This window comes from Dama dama, chromosome 5 (assembly GCF_033118175.1).
Source record: "Dama dama isolate Ldn47 chromosome 5, ASM3311817v1, whole genome shotgun sequence".
Classification (NCBI taxonomy): domain Eukaryota; kingdom Metazoa; phylum Chordata; class Mammalia; order Artiodactyla; family Cervidae; genus Dama; species Dama dama.
Window position 1 is genome coordinate 18,835,591 of NC_083685.1, and position 15,873 is coordinate 18,851,463.

A 15,873-nucleotide genomic window follows, 5' to 3' on the forward strand; every position below is an offset into this window, starting at 1 on the left:
ACCACCAGGGAAGTCCCATAAGAGGCTTTTTGCCTTCTCTGGGTCCATGGAGTCTTATCCAGGGCCCTAAAACCAGCTCCTAGTTTAGGTAATGTTTTGATCATTCCCTGCTGCTCTACTGAATAGGCTTGTGGCCATTAGTGGGAAGCGAGGCCTGGGTCAGTGGTCCCCAATTGCCCTCACAGGCTGTCTTTTCAGCAGCCAGCAGACGCATGCAGGGCAGTGTACCCATCAGATGTTAGCAAATGTCCTTCAAGTCTCTGAGCTGAGCCTAAGAACATTAGCTCCTGGAGAGATCTGAGCATTCTGAAGAACTGGTTGATCTTTCAGATCAAAGTGTTAGAGCATTTGTTCTCTGGAATCAAGCACCAGAAGAAATCTGTAGCCAAAAATAAATTGTGGAGACCTGATGGGTAACTTTATTTTCAAATAGCCACAGAAAAGAGAAGGAAATTAGAGGTTATATGAGGTACATGAGAAAATATATATAAGCTTTCTAAAACACAGAAAGTTGAAGGAATTGATCACATTGCAGATATTTCATCCTTTACCAAAAGATCTGTGGCCAAAGGTCCTTAGACAATGATTCAGTTTATTTATAAGATGTGTAAAGCAGGGAAGACCCACCCAGGACAGAATGCCTGATGGGCTTCTCTGTTCTCAGAATAGGTATATGTGTATTCATTTCCTGTGGCTGCTTTAACAAATTACCACAAACTTGGTGGCTTTAAACAGCAGAAACTTTTCACAGTTCTGGAGTCCAGAAGTCCAAAACCAAGGTGTCAGCAGGGACATTCTCCCTCTAAAGGCCCCAAGGGATGATCTCCCCTTGCTGCTTCTGGCTTCCGATGGCTCTTGTTGTTGTGCTTAGTCGCGTCCGAATCTTTGCGACCCCATGGACTGTAACCTGCCGGACTCCTCTGTCCATGAGATTCTCCAGGCAAGAATACTGGAGTAGGTAGCCATCTCCGACTCCAAGGGATCTTCCTGACTCAGGAATTGAACCCAAGTCCCCTGCACTGGCAGGCAGATTCTTTACCACTGAGCCACCAGGGAATTACAGATCTTCACTGGTGCTCTGCTCTTAATGTGAATAATGCTTATTTTTTCTGCTTCTCAAGGATATCAGCTTGCAATATATAATTGACCCTTGAACAATACAGGTTTGAACTGCCTGGGTCCATTCACACACAGACTATTTTAAATAATAAATATTAATACTATAGTACTACACAATCTGCAGTTGGTTGAATGCACAGTTGCAGAGGGAGTATGGATATGAAGGGCCAACTGTTAAGTTAAAGTGGATTTTCCACTGGGCAGAGGGTGGGCACCCCAACCCCTGTGCTGTTCAAGAGTTAACTCTGTAGCCCTTCTAGCACCAGCACTCCATTTAGAACTTCATCTTTTTTTTTTTAAATAGGCCAATTCTAGTGGTTTTTTTAATTTCAAATTCCTAAGACAGAAAGTTTGATTGACCCAAAATATTGTTTCAAGCCATTTCCAACAAGATGAAACTGCTTCGTTCTTAACTCGTGGCTGCCTCCCTCCAGTATCTGCCTCCATCTTTACATGGGCTTCCCCTCTGGTTTCTGTTTTAACTCTCCCTCTCTTTCCTCTTATAAGGATAAAGTCACTGCATTTAAGGCCCACCCTAAATCCAGGATGATCTCATCTTGAGATCCTTAACTCATTTGCACTTGCAAAGATCCTATTTCCAAATAAGGTCACACTGACAGGTGCAGGGGTTAGGCACTTGAGACTTGCCTTTGGTGGGGGCATTATTCAACCCACTACAGCAGGCAAAAGCATCCTTGCTCGTGAGGGCCTGGTATTTCTGAGTGTGGTCCACTATTCACCTATATCAGAACCAGCTGGTCCCTTTCCTAGACATACAGGTTCCCAGAAAAATTTCACACCATCTGAAACCACCCTTTGGGGGTGAGGCCCAGGAATCTGCCTTTTGAAAGTGCTTCCCAAGTGATTCTTGCCCTCAGTATGAGAACCACCATACCAAGCCCCTGAAAACTGAAATTCAAGTATTTACTACAGTGTTAACCTTCCAGCAAAACAGCTTCCATGGAGAGATTATGCAACCCTGGGGCATGGAGTGGTGATGCATGCTGGCTTTGCATTTTAAAAAGCAAATCAGTTAATAGAGCAAAAGAAAGTGTTGTCATTAAATGAGAACATTCAGATGCAAAGAAACTGAAACCCCTTTGGCCAGAAACAGGCACTGAAGTGCTGAGAACATCTAATTCATCTCTATGTCAGATCCGGAGAGTTTAAAAAAGAGAAAAAAATAGGAATTTCAGATGTTCCATACTATATTTTGGCAGAGCATTCATTTTTTGTTTTCTTCTCTCCCCACACCTATAAGTAGATTGTGAGTTAATAACTCAAAGAAAAAAAGTGTCCTAGGACTTCCCTGATGGTCCATCTCTAGTGGGTCATCTCTATGCGGTGGTGTCAGCTGTAAATGTCTGTAACACTCTGAGCTCCCAATGCAGGTGGTCTGGCTTCAATCTCTGGTTAGAGAACTAGATTCCATATGCCACAACTAAGAGTTCAAAGATCACAGCTAAAGATCCTGCATGCTGCAACCAAGACCTGGAGCAGCCAAGTGAAAGTCCCTCAGTTGTGCTGGACTCCTTGTGACCCCATGGACTCTACAGTCCATGGAATTCTCCAGGCCAGAATACTGGAATGGGTAGCCTTTCCCTTCTCCAGGGGATCTTCCCAACCCAGGGATCGAACCCAGGTCTCCTGCATTACAGGCGAATTCTTTACCAGCTGAGCCACAAAGGAAGCTAAATAAATATACAAAAATAAATTAAAAAAAAAAAAAAAAGCAGACTTTCCATCACTCGGTTATGCCAAAAGTAGAGGAGGTGACGTGGGGAGGTGGTGCTTTGGTTCCAGGTGAAGAGAGAGAGAAATTTGTGTTCTTCCCTTTGCTAACAACAGCAGAGCTGGAAGAAGACTAGAAAAGTAGATCGGACAAAGAAGACTAGATTGGCTACTGTTTCAGTTTTTCTTTTCATAAAATACCAGCACTTTCAGATAGATCTTTATGAATATGCATCCTTTTCCTCCTACAGATTTGCCAAGTACTATAAAGAAAATAACACTGAAAAGCGGACCCTGATAAAAGCTTACGGGATCCGTTTTGACATCCTGGTTTTCGGCACCGTAAGTCTCTTCTCTGCTCTCAGCCACTGGCATCTCCGTTCCTATGACTGTGTCTTAAATTACTGCCATAGTATCTCAAAGGGTGAATGCTTTGGTCCTAGTCATTAGCTGGCACTGTGCACTTTGCACGTGGGATACAAAAAGGGGAAGAAATGTCCTTGTTCCTAACAAGTCATCTAATGACTACAAGAGTGGGCTTGGGGAAAAAACCTAATAATTCAACTTTAAAAATACTCTGATGCTTAAAAAGGAGAGAGAAATCGTATATTAATGCATATATATGGAATCTAGAAAGATGGTACTGACGAACCTATTTATAGGGCAGCAATGGAGACAGGGAGGCCTGGCGTGCTGTGGTTCATGGGGTCGCAAAGAGTCGGACACGACTGAGCAACTGAACTGAACTGAATGGAGACACATTCATAGAGAACAGACTTATGGATGTGGGTGGTGGGGAGGAAGGAGATGGTGGGACGGATACGGAAAGTAGCATGGAAACATATACACTACCACATGTAAAATAGATAGCCAGTGGGAATTTGCTATATGACTCAGGGAACTCAAACTGGAGCTCTGTAATAACCTAGAAGGGTGGGAATGGGTGGGAGGTGGGAGGGAGATTCAAGAGGGAGGGGACATATGTATACCTATGGCTGATTCATGCTGATGGATTGCAGAAACAAACTCAATATTGTAAAACAATTATCCTTTAATTAAAAATAATTTTTTTTAAAGGAAAGAGAAAGAGATCCCTCTGTAAAATAGTTTGTCAGGACAGAACCCAATTCAAATTGGGTTAGTTCACATAACTGATAAATCCAGAGGCAATTTTCAGGCTTCAGGTATCGCTGAATTCAGATGTTTTAATAACATCATAAGGAACCTGCCCCCCTCCATCTCTTACATTTTTCTCCTCTGTTCTGGCATCATTCCCAGTGGGTCATCTCTACGTGGTGGTATCAGCAGCTACTTATATCTTTGCAATTTAGCAACCTCTACAGAAAGAGAACACCTCAGCAAAAACCTCAGCAGATGCCACTGGCTTTGACTGGCCCAATATGGGCCACATGCTCACTGATAAACTAATCATTATGACTAGGGTCACTCACAATGGCTGGTCTTAGACCAGCCCTGAACCAGCCTCTTCCCTGCAAACTACAGGGATTGAGTATGCACAGAGATGGTTCTCCAAAGGAAAACTGGCATGCTGTCTCCAGAAGGAGGAGAGATGCAAAAACCAATGGATGCCCACATATCTTGTCTGACAGCATATTATTTACTTAATGTGGTAATAAGCCCCACAGGAATCAATGAGATATAGTGAGAAGATACAGTGAGAAGATACAAAGACACTGAGAATAAAAATCACAAGGACATTGAAGGGGAGACTTTGTGCAGACATTCCTTCCCTCTGTTTCCAAAGTAATTTCAAATCACTTTTAGGGAAAGCTCTTCTGAAATCCTCACCTTGAATGGAAAAATAAACTTTCAGTGGCTCTCCTCTCAGTGTGTGGATTCTAGTGCTTCTTAGTTTAAAACACCCATGTTTTCAAGCACATCCTGAGAGAGAGAAGCAGAATGAATGGGATTCATATTTTCAGTCTCCTTAATCTTTGTTGCTGTGAACACATTGGATGCAGTTGTCAGATTCATGGCACTAGACTCCCTCCTCTGCTGGAACTTACAATTACACGTTAGAGCAGAAAAGCATGATTCTGAATTTCAACCAAGTAATCTTTTGTACTCTGTTTTTAGGGGGGAAAATTTGACATCATCCAGCTGATCGTGTACATTGGTTCAACCCTCTCCTACTTTGGTTTGGTAAGAGATTCTTTTTCTTACACTTTATGAAAATGAAGTGGCTAAAGGAAGTTTCACTGACAAGGTGCTTGTCTGGTTTTTTCCAGGCCACTGTGTTAGTTGACATGCTCATCAACACTTATTCAAGTAAATACTGTCGATCGCATGTTTATCCCTGGTGCAAGTGCTGTCAATTCTGCGCAGTCAATGAATACTACTACAAGAAGAAGTATGAATCCATTGTGGAGCCAACACAGGTAAGACTCGATGTGTCTACAGGATATTAAAATCAAAACACCTGAAGGGCCCATTGGCTCACTGAGGAGAGTGCAGAAATAAGGCCAAAAATTATAGGTGTCGTCAATCCCATGGTGGATAAGTATCAGGATCCTACCCCAACCCACATTCTCCCTCAGATGAATCCTTTCATTTTAGTGAAGAAAAGAGACAAAAATAGAGAAGCAGGTATAGGGAAAACAAATGTTTATGTTCTAGGATTTGTCAATTTGGTCAGATTTATTAAACTGGTTGTGCAATAAAAGTATAATAACTTTGGAGAACAATTTGTCAATCTAGTAACATTTAAACAGGACATACTTTACACCCTGGCATTTCTGCTTCTCCATACCTGTCCTAGAGAAATACTCACATGGGTACCCAAGTAGTGCACATGTACAAGATGTCTGTCACAGTGCTATGTGTGACAGTGATGAAGAGCATCTGCCCAAATGCCCAAGAGGTGAATAGTGAAATGAACTATGATAAATCCATAGTAGGGAATGCCTGACACCAGTTTTGAAAAATGACGCAGATAATTATAAAAGCAAATGCTCATATAGCGTTCCCAGTGCTGTGTATACATTAACTCACTGAACCTTCACACAGCCTTACAGGTGGGTTTATAGTAAGTGATTATCAGTAGAACTCTAGATAGGTACTACTTTTATCTTTCTGCAGATGAGGAAACTGAGGCACAGGAAGGTTAAATTATTTGCCCAAAATCATACAGTTGGCAGAGCTGGTATTCTAACTCAGGCAGGCTAGTTTCAGAATCCATGTTGATAACTATTATGTTAGAGGTACAGCCATGAGCAAATATCCAAGATTGCTGAAAGTGAAAAAGCAAACTATGGAACAATATCTGTGGTATGACATATAGGTTAAAAAGCAACTATACACAAAAACTAATTTTATGTATTTTCTACACATATATATGTGTATTTATATACACCATATACATTCTGTATATTTTTATGTGCATTATACACACACATGTAAATGTGTGTGGGGAAGTAATAAATGTATACAAAAAGGTTTGGGCACTCACAAATCACTCACAGTGATTGCTTATGGAAAGGAGCCTCAGATGGGGGAGTAGTCTAAGGAAATTTTAGTTCATCTGTATGGTTTTGATTTGATTCATTTGGAATTTGATTAATTTTGGAATCCATGATTTCCTCCAATCAAAGAGAAATCTCTGGTACTTTAGAAACAACAAAGAGGGTTTCTTTCCCTTGTCCAAGAACACTGCTGTCCTTTTGTAGCAGCTGAATGCACAATTCATTGTTCATTGTACATGTATTTGCAATTAAAATCAAAGTTCATCTTTGCAACTAAAATTAATCACCATTTCATGGCCCAAGATGGGAGGCAATTTAATAAAGATATAAATAATTTAAGTTGCAATAGTATAACTTTCCGGAGATATTCAACCTTAGCATAACTGAAATTGAGGGAACACAACAAAGGAATTTTATATAGCACTTGGGGTACCTGGAGATAATAGGCAGTAAGCTGTGGATACTCTAGGTCTACAAATTAAGGTGGCCGGGGCTCCATTTCTGATACTCAGAATCAATTCTTTCTTAGTTAGCAAGAGTTTCTGGTTAGCTTGTTTAATGGGTTGTCATTCGGTAAGTAGGAATAACAGTTGCCTTCAGATATGTTCAGATACATAGTAGGTGTAACTCTGTACTAAAATGGCTAACCCTTTAATTTTTATCTTCTAGACATTAAAATATGTGTCCTTTGTGGATGAACCCTATATTAGGATGGTAAATGAAAGACTACTTGGGAGAAGTCTGCAAGATGTCAAAGGTGAAAAAGTCCAGGTAAGTTGTTTAGCGCTTGCTTTTTGTTTTTTGGCTGCGCAGCACAGCCTACGGGATTTTAGTTTCCTGATGGAACGCACACCCCCTGAAGTGGAGGCTTGGAGTCCTAACCACTGGATCCCCAGGGAATTCTCATTAGTCTTTTCACACTAATTAATTGATTAATTTGGTTGTGTGGGGTCTTAGCTGTGGCACACAGGCTCTTCCTTGCGTCATGTGGGATCTTTCGTCGAGGCTCACAGCCTCTCTAGTTGTGGTGCTCTGGCTTCAGCAGTTGCAGTGTGTGGGCTTAGCTGCCCTGCCGCATGTGGGATCTTAGCTCTCAGACCAGGTATCGAACCTGTGACCCCTGCATTCCAAGGTGGATTCTTAACCACTAGACCACCAGGGAAATCCCAGTCTTTTTAAAAGAATACTTACTATTAAATGTAAATATATCCAGAAATGTGTATAAATCACAACTGATGACAAAGTAAACACCACGCGACACATGGTACCAGCACCCAGATTTTAAAAGTGAATATTAATAGCAGAAGGCCCTTTAATGCCTCTACCCAATTACTATCTTCCCTTAAAAGCAGACATTATCCTGCATTCAAACATTAGTTTTACCTGTTATAGAATTTTACAAAATTTGAATCCTATAGTATGTATTCAGTACATACCCTGTTGAGTGGCTTCCTTCACTCAACTCTATTTTTGTGAGAGTCATCCATGATGTTGTGTGTAGCAGTGGTTCATTCTCATTGTTGTATAATTTCTGTTTTATAAATATTCAATTTATTTACCCATTCAATTGTTGAATGAACTACCCATTTGGTTAGTTTCCACTTTGGGGTTCATGCCAATGCTGCCGCCACAGTAAACATATGGCACCTGAGAAGGGAACTGCTGAGTCATGAGGCAGGTCTGGGTGCAGCTTTCATAGTTACTACCTAAAAGTTCTCTAAAGTGGGTGTTCTCATTCACACTCTCCCCAGCAGTTCTGGCTGCTGGACATCTTCACTGACTGCATTAGTTTTCTACAGCTGCTGTGACACATTACCACAAACTAGGGAGCCTGGAGCAACAGAAGTGTATTCTCTCACAGTTCTGGAGGTTAGAAGTCTGAAATCAAGCTGTCAAAAGGGCTGTACTCCCTCTGAAGGCTCTAGGGGAGGCTCCTTTCTTGTTTATTCCAGCTCCAGATGCTTGTTTCACCTGTTAGGATGTCCAGCACAATATTGATCAGAAATGATAAGAGCAGGCATCTTTGTCTCATTTCCTAAATCAGGAAGAAAGTTTTTCTATTTCACTATTGGATTTGCTGTAGGGTTTTGTTTTTGTTTTTTGGCCTCCCTCATGGCTTGCAGGGATCCCAATTCCCTGACCAGGGGTTCAACCTGGCCCACCGCAGTGAGTGCTGAGTCTAGGCAATTCCCTGTTGTAGGTTTTTAAAGAATATCCTATCAGATTAGGAAAATTCCCCTCTGCTCCTAAGAATTTTTATCATGACTGGATACTGAGTTTTAAATGATGTATTTTTTCAGGCTTTTCAAATAATGAGTTTTCTTTTTTCTGTTTTTTAGTACATTACACTGATTGGTTTTCAAATATTAAGCCAATCTTTCATTGCTGCAATAAAATACATTGAATGCAATGTATTATTCTTTGTATTTACTGCTGGATTCAATTCACTAATATTTAAGAACTTTACATCTCTTCTTGAGAGACTGGCCAAAAATTTTCCATTCTTGTAATGTTTTTATCAGGCCTGGGTATAAAGCGAACTCTCATATATTGGGGAAGGGCAGTAAAATACACATAATATAAAATTTACATCTTAAACCATTTTAAACCATTTTACAGAGTACAATTCAGTGACATTTAGTATATCCACCATGCTGAGCAACCATCATCACTGTCTTGCTCCAGAACTTTTTCATCACCCCAAAAGGAAACTTTGAATCCATTCAGCAGCCACTCCCACTCACTTCTCCCCAGGCCCTGTGCAACCACTAATGTGCTTTTTGTATCCATGAATTTGCCTATTTTGGACATTTCATGTAAATTGAATCTTACTTGTCTCCTTATGTCTGGTTCCTTTCATTTAGCATAATGTCTTCAAGGTTCTACCCATGTTTGGCTAAACAGCCATGTTTAGTATTTGTCAGTAATTCATTCCTTTTCATAGCCGTATGAACATAACTTTTTTTTTTTTTTTGGTCTGTGTAGGTCTTGTTGCTACATGTGGGCTTTCTCTAGCCATGGCAAGCAGGGGCTACTGTCTTGTTGTGGAGCATGGGCTTCTCATTGTGGTGGCTTCTCTTGTTGCAGAGCATGGGTTCAGTAGTTGTGGCGCTCAGGCTTAGTTGCCCTGTAGCATATGAGATCTTCCCAGACCAGGGATCAAACCCACGTCCCCTGCACTGGCAGGTCGGTTCTCAACCACTGGACCACCAGGGAAGTCCTGAACATAACAGTTTTTTATCCATTCATTCATTGATGGACATGGGTTATTTTCACCCTTTGGCTATTACAATAATGGTGCTGTGTACATTCATGTACATGAACCATTTAGTTTTAATGTACTCAACTCATACTCTCTTTGTCTGGTGAATGAAGGTATATGTCACAAAGAATAGATATAAATGATGGCAATTATGGCAAATTCCCTTGGAGGATAACAAATGGATTTTTCAGAAAAGGGAGCATGGTGAGAAAGGAGAGTTAAGTCAGCAAATATTTATTGTCTACTATGTGCTGGGCACTGCCGTAGGCACTGGGGATACAGGCAGTAAACAAAGCAAATAGGGCCCCTGCTTTCATGCGGAAGAAGAATCATCCAGGAAACATAAGAGTTCATAAGATCATTTCAGATGGTGGTAAGTACTAATGAAGAGCATAGGACATCATCATGTGGTAAGAGAAGGACCGGAGAGGAGAGGAACTACCTAGATCAGGTGGGCGGGGCCCGGAGGTCTCTCTGATGAGAGGATATATGCACTAAGGCTTGGCTTTTCTGAATTTCACTTTCCAAACCTGTAAAATAGAGATCTGGACACATATCTCATGAGGCTTTCCTTTTTTAAAAAAAAAAAAATTATTTATTTATTTTTGGTTGCTCTGGGTCTTTGTTGCCACACGCTTGGCCCTCTCCAGTTTCAGTGAACAGGGGCCACTCTTCGCTGAGCTGCACGGGCCTCTCACTGCAGTGGCTTCTCCTGTTTCGGAGCACAGGCTCCAGGCACATGGGCTCAGAAGTTGTGGCTCATGGGCTTTAGTTGCTCTGCGGCATGTGGAATCTTCACAGACCAGGGATCAAACCTTGTCCCTTGCATTGGCAGGCAGATTCTCACCCACTGCGCCACCAAGGGAAGCCCTCATGAGGTTTTTCAAAAGCTTAAATGAGGCGATGCTTGCGAAACACAGACTTGATGTGTACATTTAATAAATGGGAGCTGCTAGTATTAACGCAGTATTAAATGTAACTTTATAAGTTCATAAGAAAATTAAAGAACCCAGAACCCTAGGGGTTGTCACTGCTGACGGGTTTGGAAACTTGCCTTTTTCAGAGATCCCAGCTGGACTTTTCGGACTTGTCCCGGCTGCCTCTGTCTCTTCATGACCCACCCCCGATTCCCGGACAACCAGAGGAGATCCAGCTGCTTGGTGAAGAGCTGCCCAGGGACTGCCCGGATTGGTGCCAGTGCGGAAACTGCCTTCCATCCCAACTCCCTGAGAACCAAAGACGCCTGGAGGAGCTGTGCTGCCGGAAAAAGCTGGGTGCCTGTATCACCACCTCAGAGCTATTCAGGGACCTCGTGCTGTCCAGGCGGGCCCTGCAGTTCCTCCTGCAGTACCAGGAGCCCTTGCTGGTGCTGGATGCAGATTCTGCCAACAGCCGGCTGCGGCACTGCGCCTACAGGAGCTACACCACCTGGCGCTTTGGCTCCCAGGACCTGGCTGACTTCGCCATCCTGCCCAGCTGCTGCCGCTGGAGGATCCGGAGAGAGTTCCCCAAGAGTGAAGGCCAGTACAGCGGCTTCAAGAGTCCTTACTGATGCACTGAGCAGTCACTGAACATTGCCTTTGCTTGCACCTTGAGCTTCACCTGCCAGGATGTGTGTCCAGATTTTTAGCCAAAGGGAAATGGGCTTTCCTCTCCCCCAGCTCTATGTGTGTCAGAGAGAAAAGTGACAGGGTAAACAAACAACAGATAAACCAGAATCCCTCAGCATGGACTGAGGGTCAGATTCATTCATTCAGATTCATTTCTCCATTCTATCCCTAGATGGTTGAGATCCTAGGCCTTTAACCTCTGTACCTTAGTTGCCTTATTAGCCAACCTACTGTTTCACAATTAGGAGAGCAAATTGAGGCAGTGTACACAAATTTTCTTATTAATGCATAAAAGCTACATGAATATGGGCTTCCCTGGTGGTCAAGTGGTTAAGAATCCACCTGCCAAAGCAGGGGATATGGGTTCAATCCCTGATCCAGGAATACCCCACATGCTGCAGAGCAGCTAAGCCCATGCACCACAACTACTGAAGCCCATGCCCTAGAGCCCATGCTCCACAACAAGAGAAGCCACTGCAATAAGAAGCCCGCATATTGCAATGAAGAGGAGCGCCTGCTCTCTGCAACTAGAGAAAGCCCGCACACGCATAGCAATGAAGACCCCAGCACAGCCAAAAATGAATTTTTTAAAAAATAATGTTCTTTTAAAAAAAGAATGAGGAGGGTTAAAAGTGCCCACAAGTTTTTTTTGACATCTGTTCCACAGGACCTGAGATGCCATCCAACCATCTGAGAGTTATATCTCCTCCCCTTGGGTCTTGACAGCTTTGATCACTTTATCCAATGATAAAGTGATGCTGTATCTGATTCAGGGTCTTGGTCCTAAGATGCTGACAGTTTCTATTTCCTGTCCCTTGAAACTCTTGCTGCAAAGAAAACCAGCTCTCCTATAAAAACCTGCCCATTCGGAGTCCACCCTGCTGTGAGGAAGCCCAAGCAGATGTGTGGAGAGGAGAGATGCCTGACCAGCGCCCAGCACTCAAGACATCCAAGCCTGTCACTAGACATGGTAGAGAAGAATCCTCCAGGCTATTCCAGATCCTGCTAACATATAACTGCAGCTGAACAGACACCCTAAGTAAGAATTTCCCAGTGAACCCACAGAACAGAATTGTTATCTTAAACTATGTTTGGGGCTGTCTGTTATACAGCAACAGATAACTGGGACAGACAGCAAGCCTGACTCATAGGACGTAGACTCAGCCTACACCTTCTCTGGTTCTAAGGTTCTTAGGCAGCCTGGATATCCCTGGAGCCCCTTGAGGGCTTAGGTTTCCTTTTATTTTAATTGGAGGATATTTGCATTACAAAGTTGTGTTGGTTTCTACTGTAAAACAATGCAAATCAGCCATAATATATATATGTTGTTATTGTTCAGTTCCTCAGTCGTGTCTGACTTTTTGCAGTCCCATGGACTGCAGCAGGCCAGGCTTCCCTGTCCTTCACCATCTCCCAGAGCTTGCTCAAACTCATGTCCATTGAGTCAGCGATGCCATCCAACCATCTCATCCTCTGTTGTCCGCTTCTCCTGACTTCAATCTTTCCCCACATCAGGGTCTTTTCTAATGAGTCGGCTCTTCACATCAAGTGGCTGAAATATTGGAGCTTCAGCTTCAGCATCAGTCCTTCCAGTGAATATTCAGGACTGATTTCCTTCAGGATTGACTGGTTTGATCTCCTTGCAGTCCAAGGGACTCTCAAGAGTCTTCTCCAACACCACAGTTCAAAAGCATCAAGTCTTCAGCACTCAGCCTTCTTTATGGTGCAACTCTCACATCCATACATGACTACTGGAAAAACCATAGCTTTGACTATATGGACCTTTGTTGGCAAAGTAATGTCTCTGCTTTTTAATACACTGTCTAGATTTGTCATAGCTTTTCTTCCAAGAAGCAAGCATCTTTTAATTTCGTGGCTGCAGTCACCATCTGCGATGATTTTGGAGCCCAAGAAAATAAAATCTGTCACTGTTTCCATTGTTTCCTCATCTATTTGCCATAAAGTGATGGGACTGAATGCCATGATCTTCGTTTTTTGAATGTTGAGTTTTAAGCCAGCAATATATGTGTGTGTATATATATATACAGCATATATGCACCATATGTATCTTCAGCAATATATATGTGACTACAGACCAAATCAGGTAACTCACCAGACCAGCTCTGGAATCCATCAAATCTAACTGCTGAGCTACCCAATACATTGCAATCCACATCACATTTCTATGACTGGAAGTAACTATTGCTGTTAAAAACTGGAAAAAATAAAAGCCACCTTTATGCCTTTAACATCCTGTACTTTGCAACCAGTTACAATGGATAGTCTGATTGCTACTTAAAAAGCAATTCACACTCAAAGCTCTTACCATTTCTATCCATCAACCACTGAGAGTATAAAAATGAATAGCAGGTTTTAGGATCCTCCTCAGGATTTCCTTTTCAAGGTTTTAGCACTAGAACAGACTGTTTCAAAATGACAACTATTTTAAACAATAAATACAGAGCACTATTCAAAACTGTGACTAATAAATGGTGTGAGTTTTTATACATACTCTTTAATATTTAGCACTTTGATACTTTTTAAAAATCACCAGCTTTCTACTGTATTAATGTAAAATAATATGAACAAAAACCTTCCTTTTTTGACCTAGCATTTTATCTGGCTTTAAACTCAGGAATCAAGTTAATTGGGCCAGATGTAACTCATTTTTACTACCTTTCAGAGATATTTTTGAAAAGTGAATTATATATGACTTCTTCAGCACTGAAATTTTTTACTCCAAGAATTCTATGTACCTGCCACAGATTTCCATTCTGATAGCCTCTGAGCCTTCACATGAAATTTTTTGGTGCCTATTCCTAGTGTGCTTCTCTCACTTTGTGGAGGCCCCAGATGGAGTCAGAATTCGGAATGACAAATAATCACTGGATCCACCTACTGTTTTCCTTCACCTTTCCCAGATGCTCTGGGTGAGAGGGTGAAGTGTTACGTCAACTGCATGTCTGACACTTCCTAGAATAACATGCATCACATTTATATTCTTATTTTTAGTCTACTGTAGAAAACAGTGTCATTGCCAAAGGCATCCTAATTAAAGTCACATTTTATAGGATCTGTTTTTTGTACTTAAATCCATTCTTCTGTTATAGGAATTGCACAGTATTCACTGCTTCAACTCTGTATCGGAGATCTGCTTTCTTGTAACTCTGCCTGATTTCATGTAGCATTGGTATGGACTTGCATTCTTCTCTTTAGAGGGAATCCTTCTTAAAACCCTTCCTAATTCTAGCTTGGCAATGCAGATGTCTTAACTGTTTTGATAATAAAAAAAAAAATAATGTGTAATTCGTATTTATTGACGTATTCCTTTTACTTTCTTTTCTCAGAAGATCCGCAAATCAGTAGTCTTATTCACTGACATATTCATTCAACATACACACCCTGAGGCACTATGACACACAAAGATGAATCTTAGTCTCTGCCCTCGGTTCCTCACACAGATCTCCTAAATCCCTTGGAATTTCCTGGAGATGGAGCTGTCTTGTGTTCTAATGAGGCCAGTCTTGGTGGGCTCCTGGATAACTTCAGAAAGGGGGCTGGTCACCAAAGGACCAAGCCATGATTAGAAGCTTGGAACTTTCAGTCCTACTCCCATACCCTCCAGAGTTGAGGAGGGGGGTGGGATGGAAACTAAGTTAGTCACTGATTTTGACTATGTAATGAAGGTTCCGTAAAAATCCCTACCTTTTGGGGTTAAGAAACCTTTCATATTGAAGAACACATCCACATTTGGGGAGAGGGGTACACCCCCAACTCCACAAGGACAAAAGCTTCTGTACTCAGGACTCTTCTGGCTCTCACTCTGTGTAACTCTTTATCTGGCCATTCATCTGTATCTTTTATTATATCTTTTACAGTAAGTGAGTAAATGTGTTTTCCTGAGTTCTACTGAACCTGAGGAAGGGGTTATAGGAACCCCCAACTTACAACCAGTTGGTCAGAAATACAGGTGACAGCCTTGAATGTCTGAAGTGGGGGACAATCTTGTGGCATTGAGCCCTTAACCTGTGAGGTTTATGCTAACTCCAGGTAATTCATGTCATAACTGAATTGCAAGACACCCAGTTGGTGTCTGGAGAGTTTTGGAGAATTACTTGTGTTGGAAAACCCCATGCACATTTGGTGTCAGAAGTGCTACAAGCAGACTACAGGTAAACAGGAGTTTTCTTTTAGGCATTTACTAGAGATCAAAGATAGATAAGTTGCTGCTCTCATGGTGATGTGAGGAGATAAATGTTAATCAAATAATTTGAATAAATGTAAATGTGCAACTTATGATAAGTATCATGATGAAGAAGATGTTTTGAGAGCCTATAATAGGGGAACTTGACCTATTTGGGGAAATCAGAGACGTTTTCCCTGAGGAAGGAGCCCTTCAGCTGAAATACGAAGGATAAATTCTAGATGAGTCAGATGAGCTGGGGAGGAAAGAGCAATCTAGACAAAGAAGATAGAATGTGCAAATGTCCTGGGGCTGACAAAAACCACAGAAGCTTTGCAGAACTTAAAGAAGACTTGTATGGCTGTTCCATAAATAGTATGGGGAAGTAAAGAATGAGGTAAGACTGAATAGGCAGGGGTTGGACTGCATAGGGTCTTGAAGGCCATGGCAAGGAGTTTTGTCCTTCTCTTAAGAAAGACCAATGGA

General features: G+C 41.9%; 1 protein-coding gene across 7 annotated transcripts in view; it reads left to right on the forward strand.

Moving 5' to 3' along the window:
- P2RX7 (purinergic receptor P2X 7) overlaps positions 1 to 14,493 on the forward strand; it is an 81,430-nt gene extending 66,937 nt beyond the window's left edge. For all 7 annotated transcript variants that reach the window (XM_061141948.1, XM_061141949.1, XM_061141951.1 and 4 more), the window contains 5 exons: positions 3,102 to 3,192; positions 4,948 to 5,013; positions 5,100 to 5,249; positions 7,002 to 7,103; positions 10,658 to 14,493. In XM_061141948.1, coding sequence (XP_060997931.1) covers positions 3,102 to 3,192; positions 4,948 to 5,013; positions 5,100 to 5,249; positions 7,002 to 7,103; positions 10,658 to 11,146 — 898 coding nt within the window. In that variant the 3' untranslated portion in view covers positions 11,147 to 14,493. The remainder of the gene's footprint in view (positions 1 to 3,101; positions 3,193 to 4,947; positions 5,014 to 5,099; positions 5,250 to 7,001; positions 7,104 to 10,657) is intronic.
- The last annotated feature ends 1,380 nt before the right edge of the window (positions 14,494 to 15,873 follow it).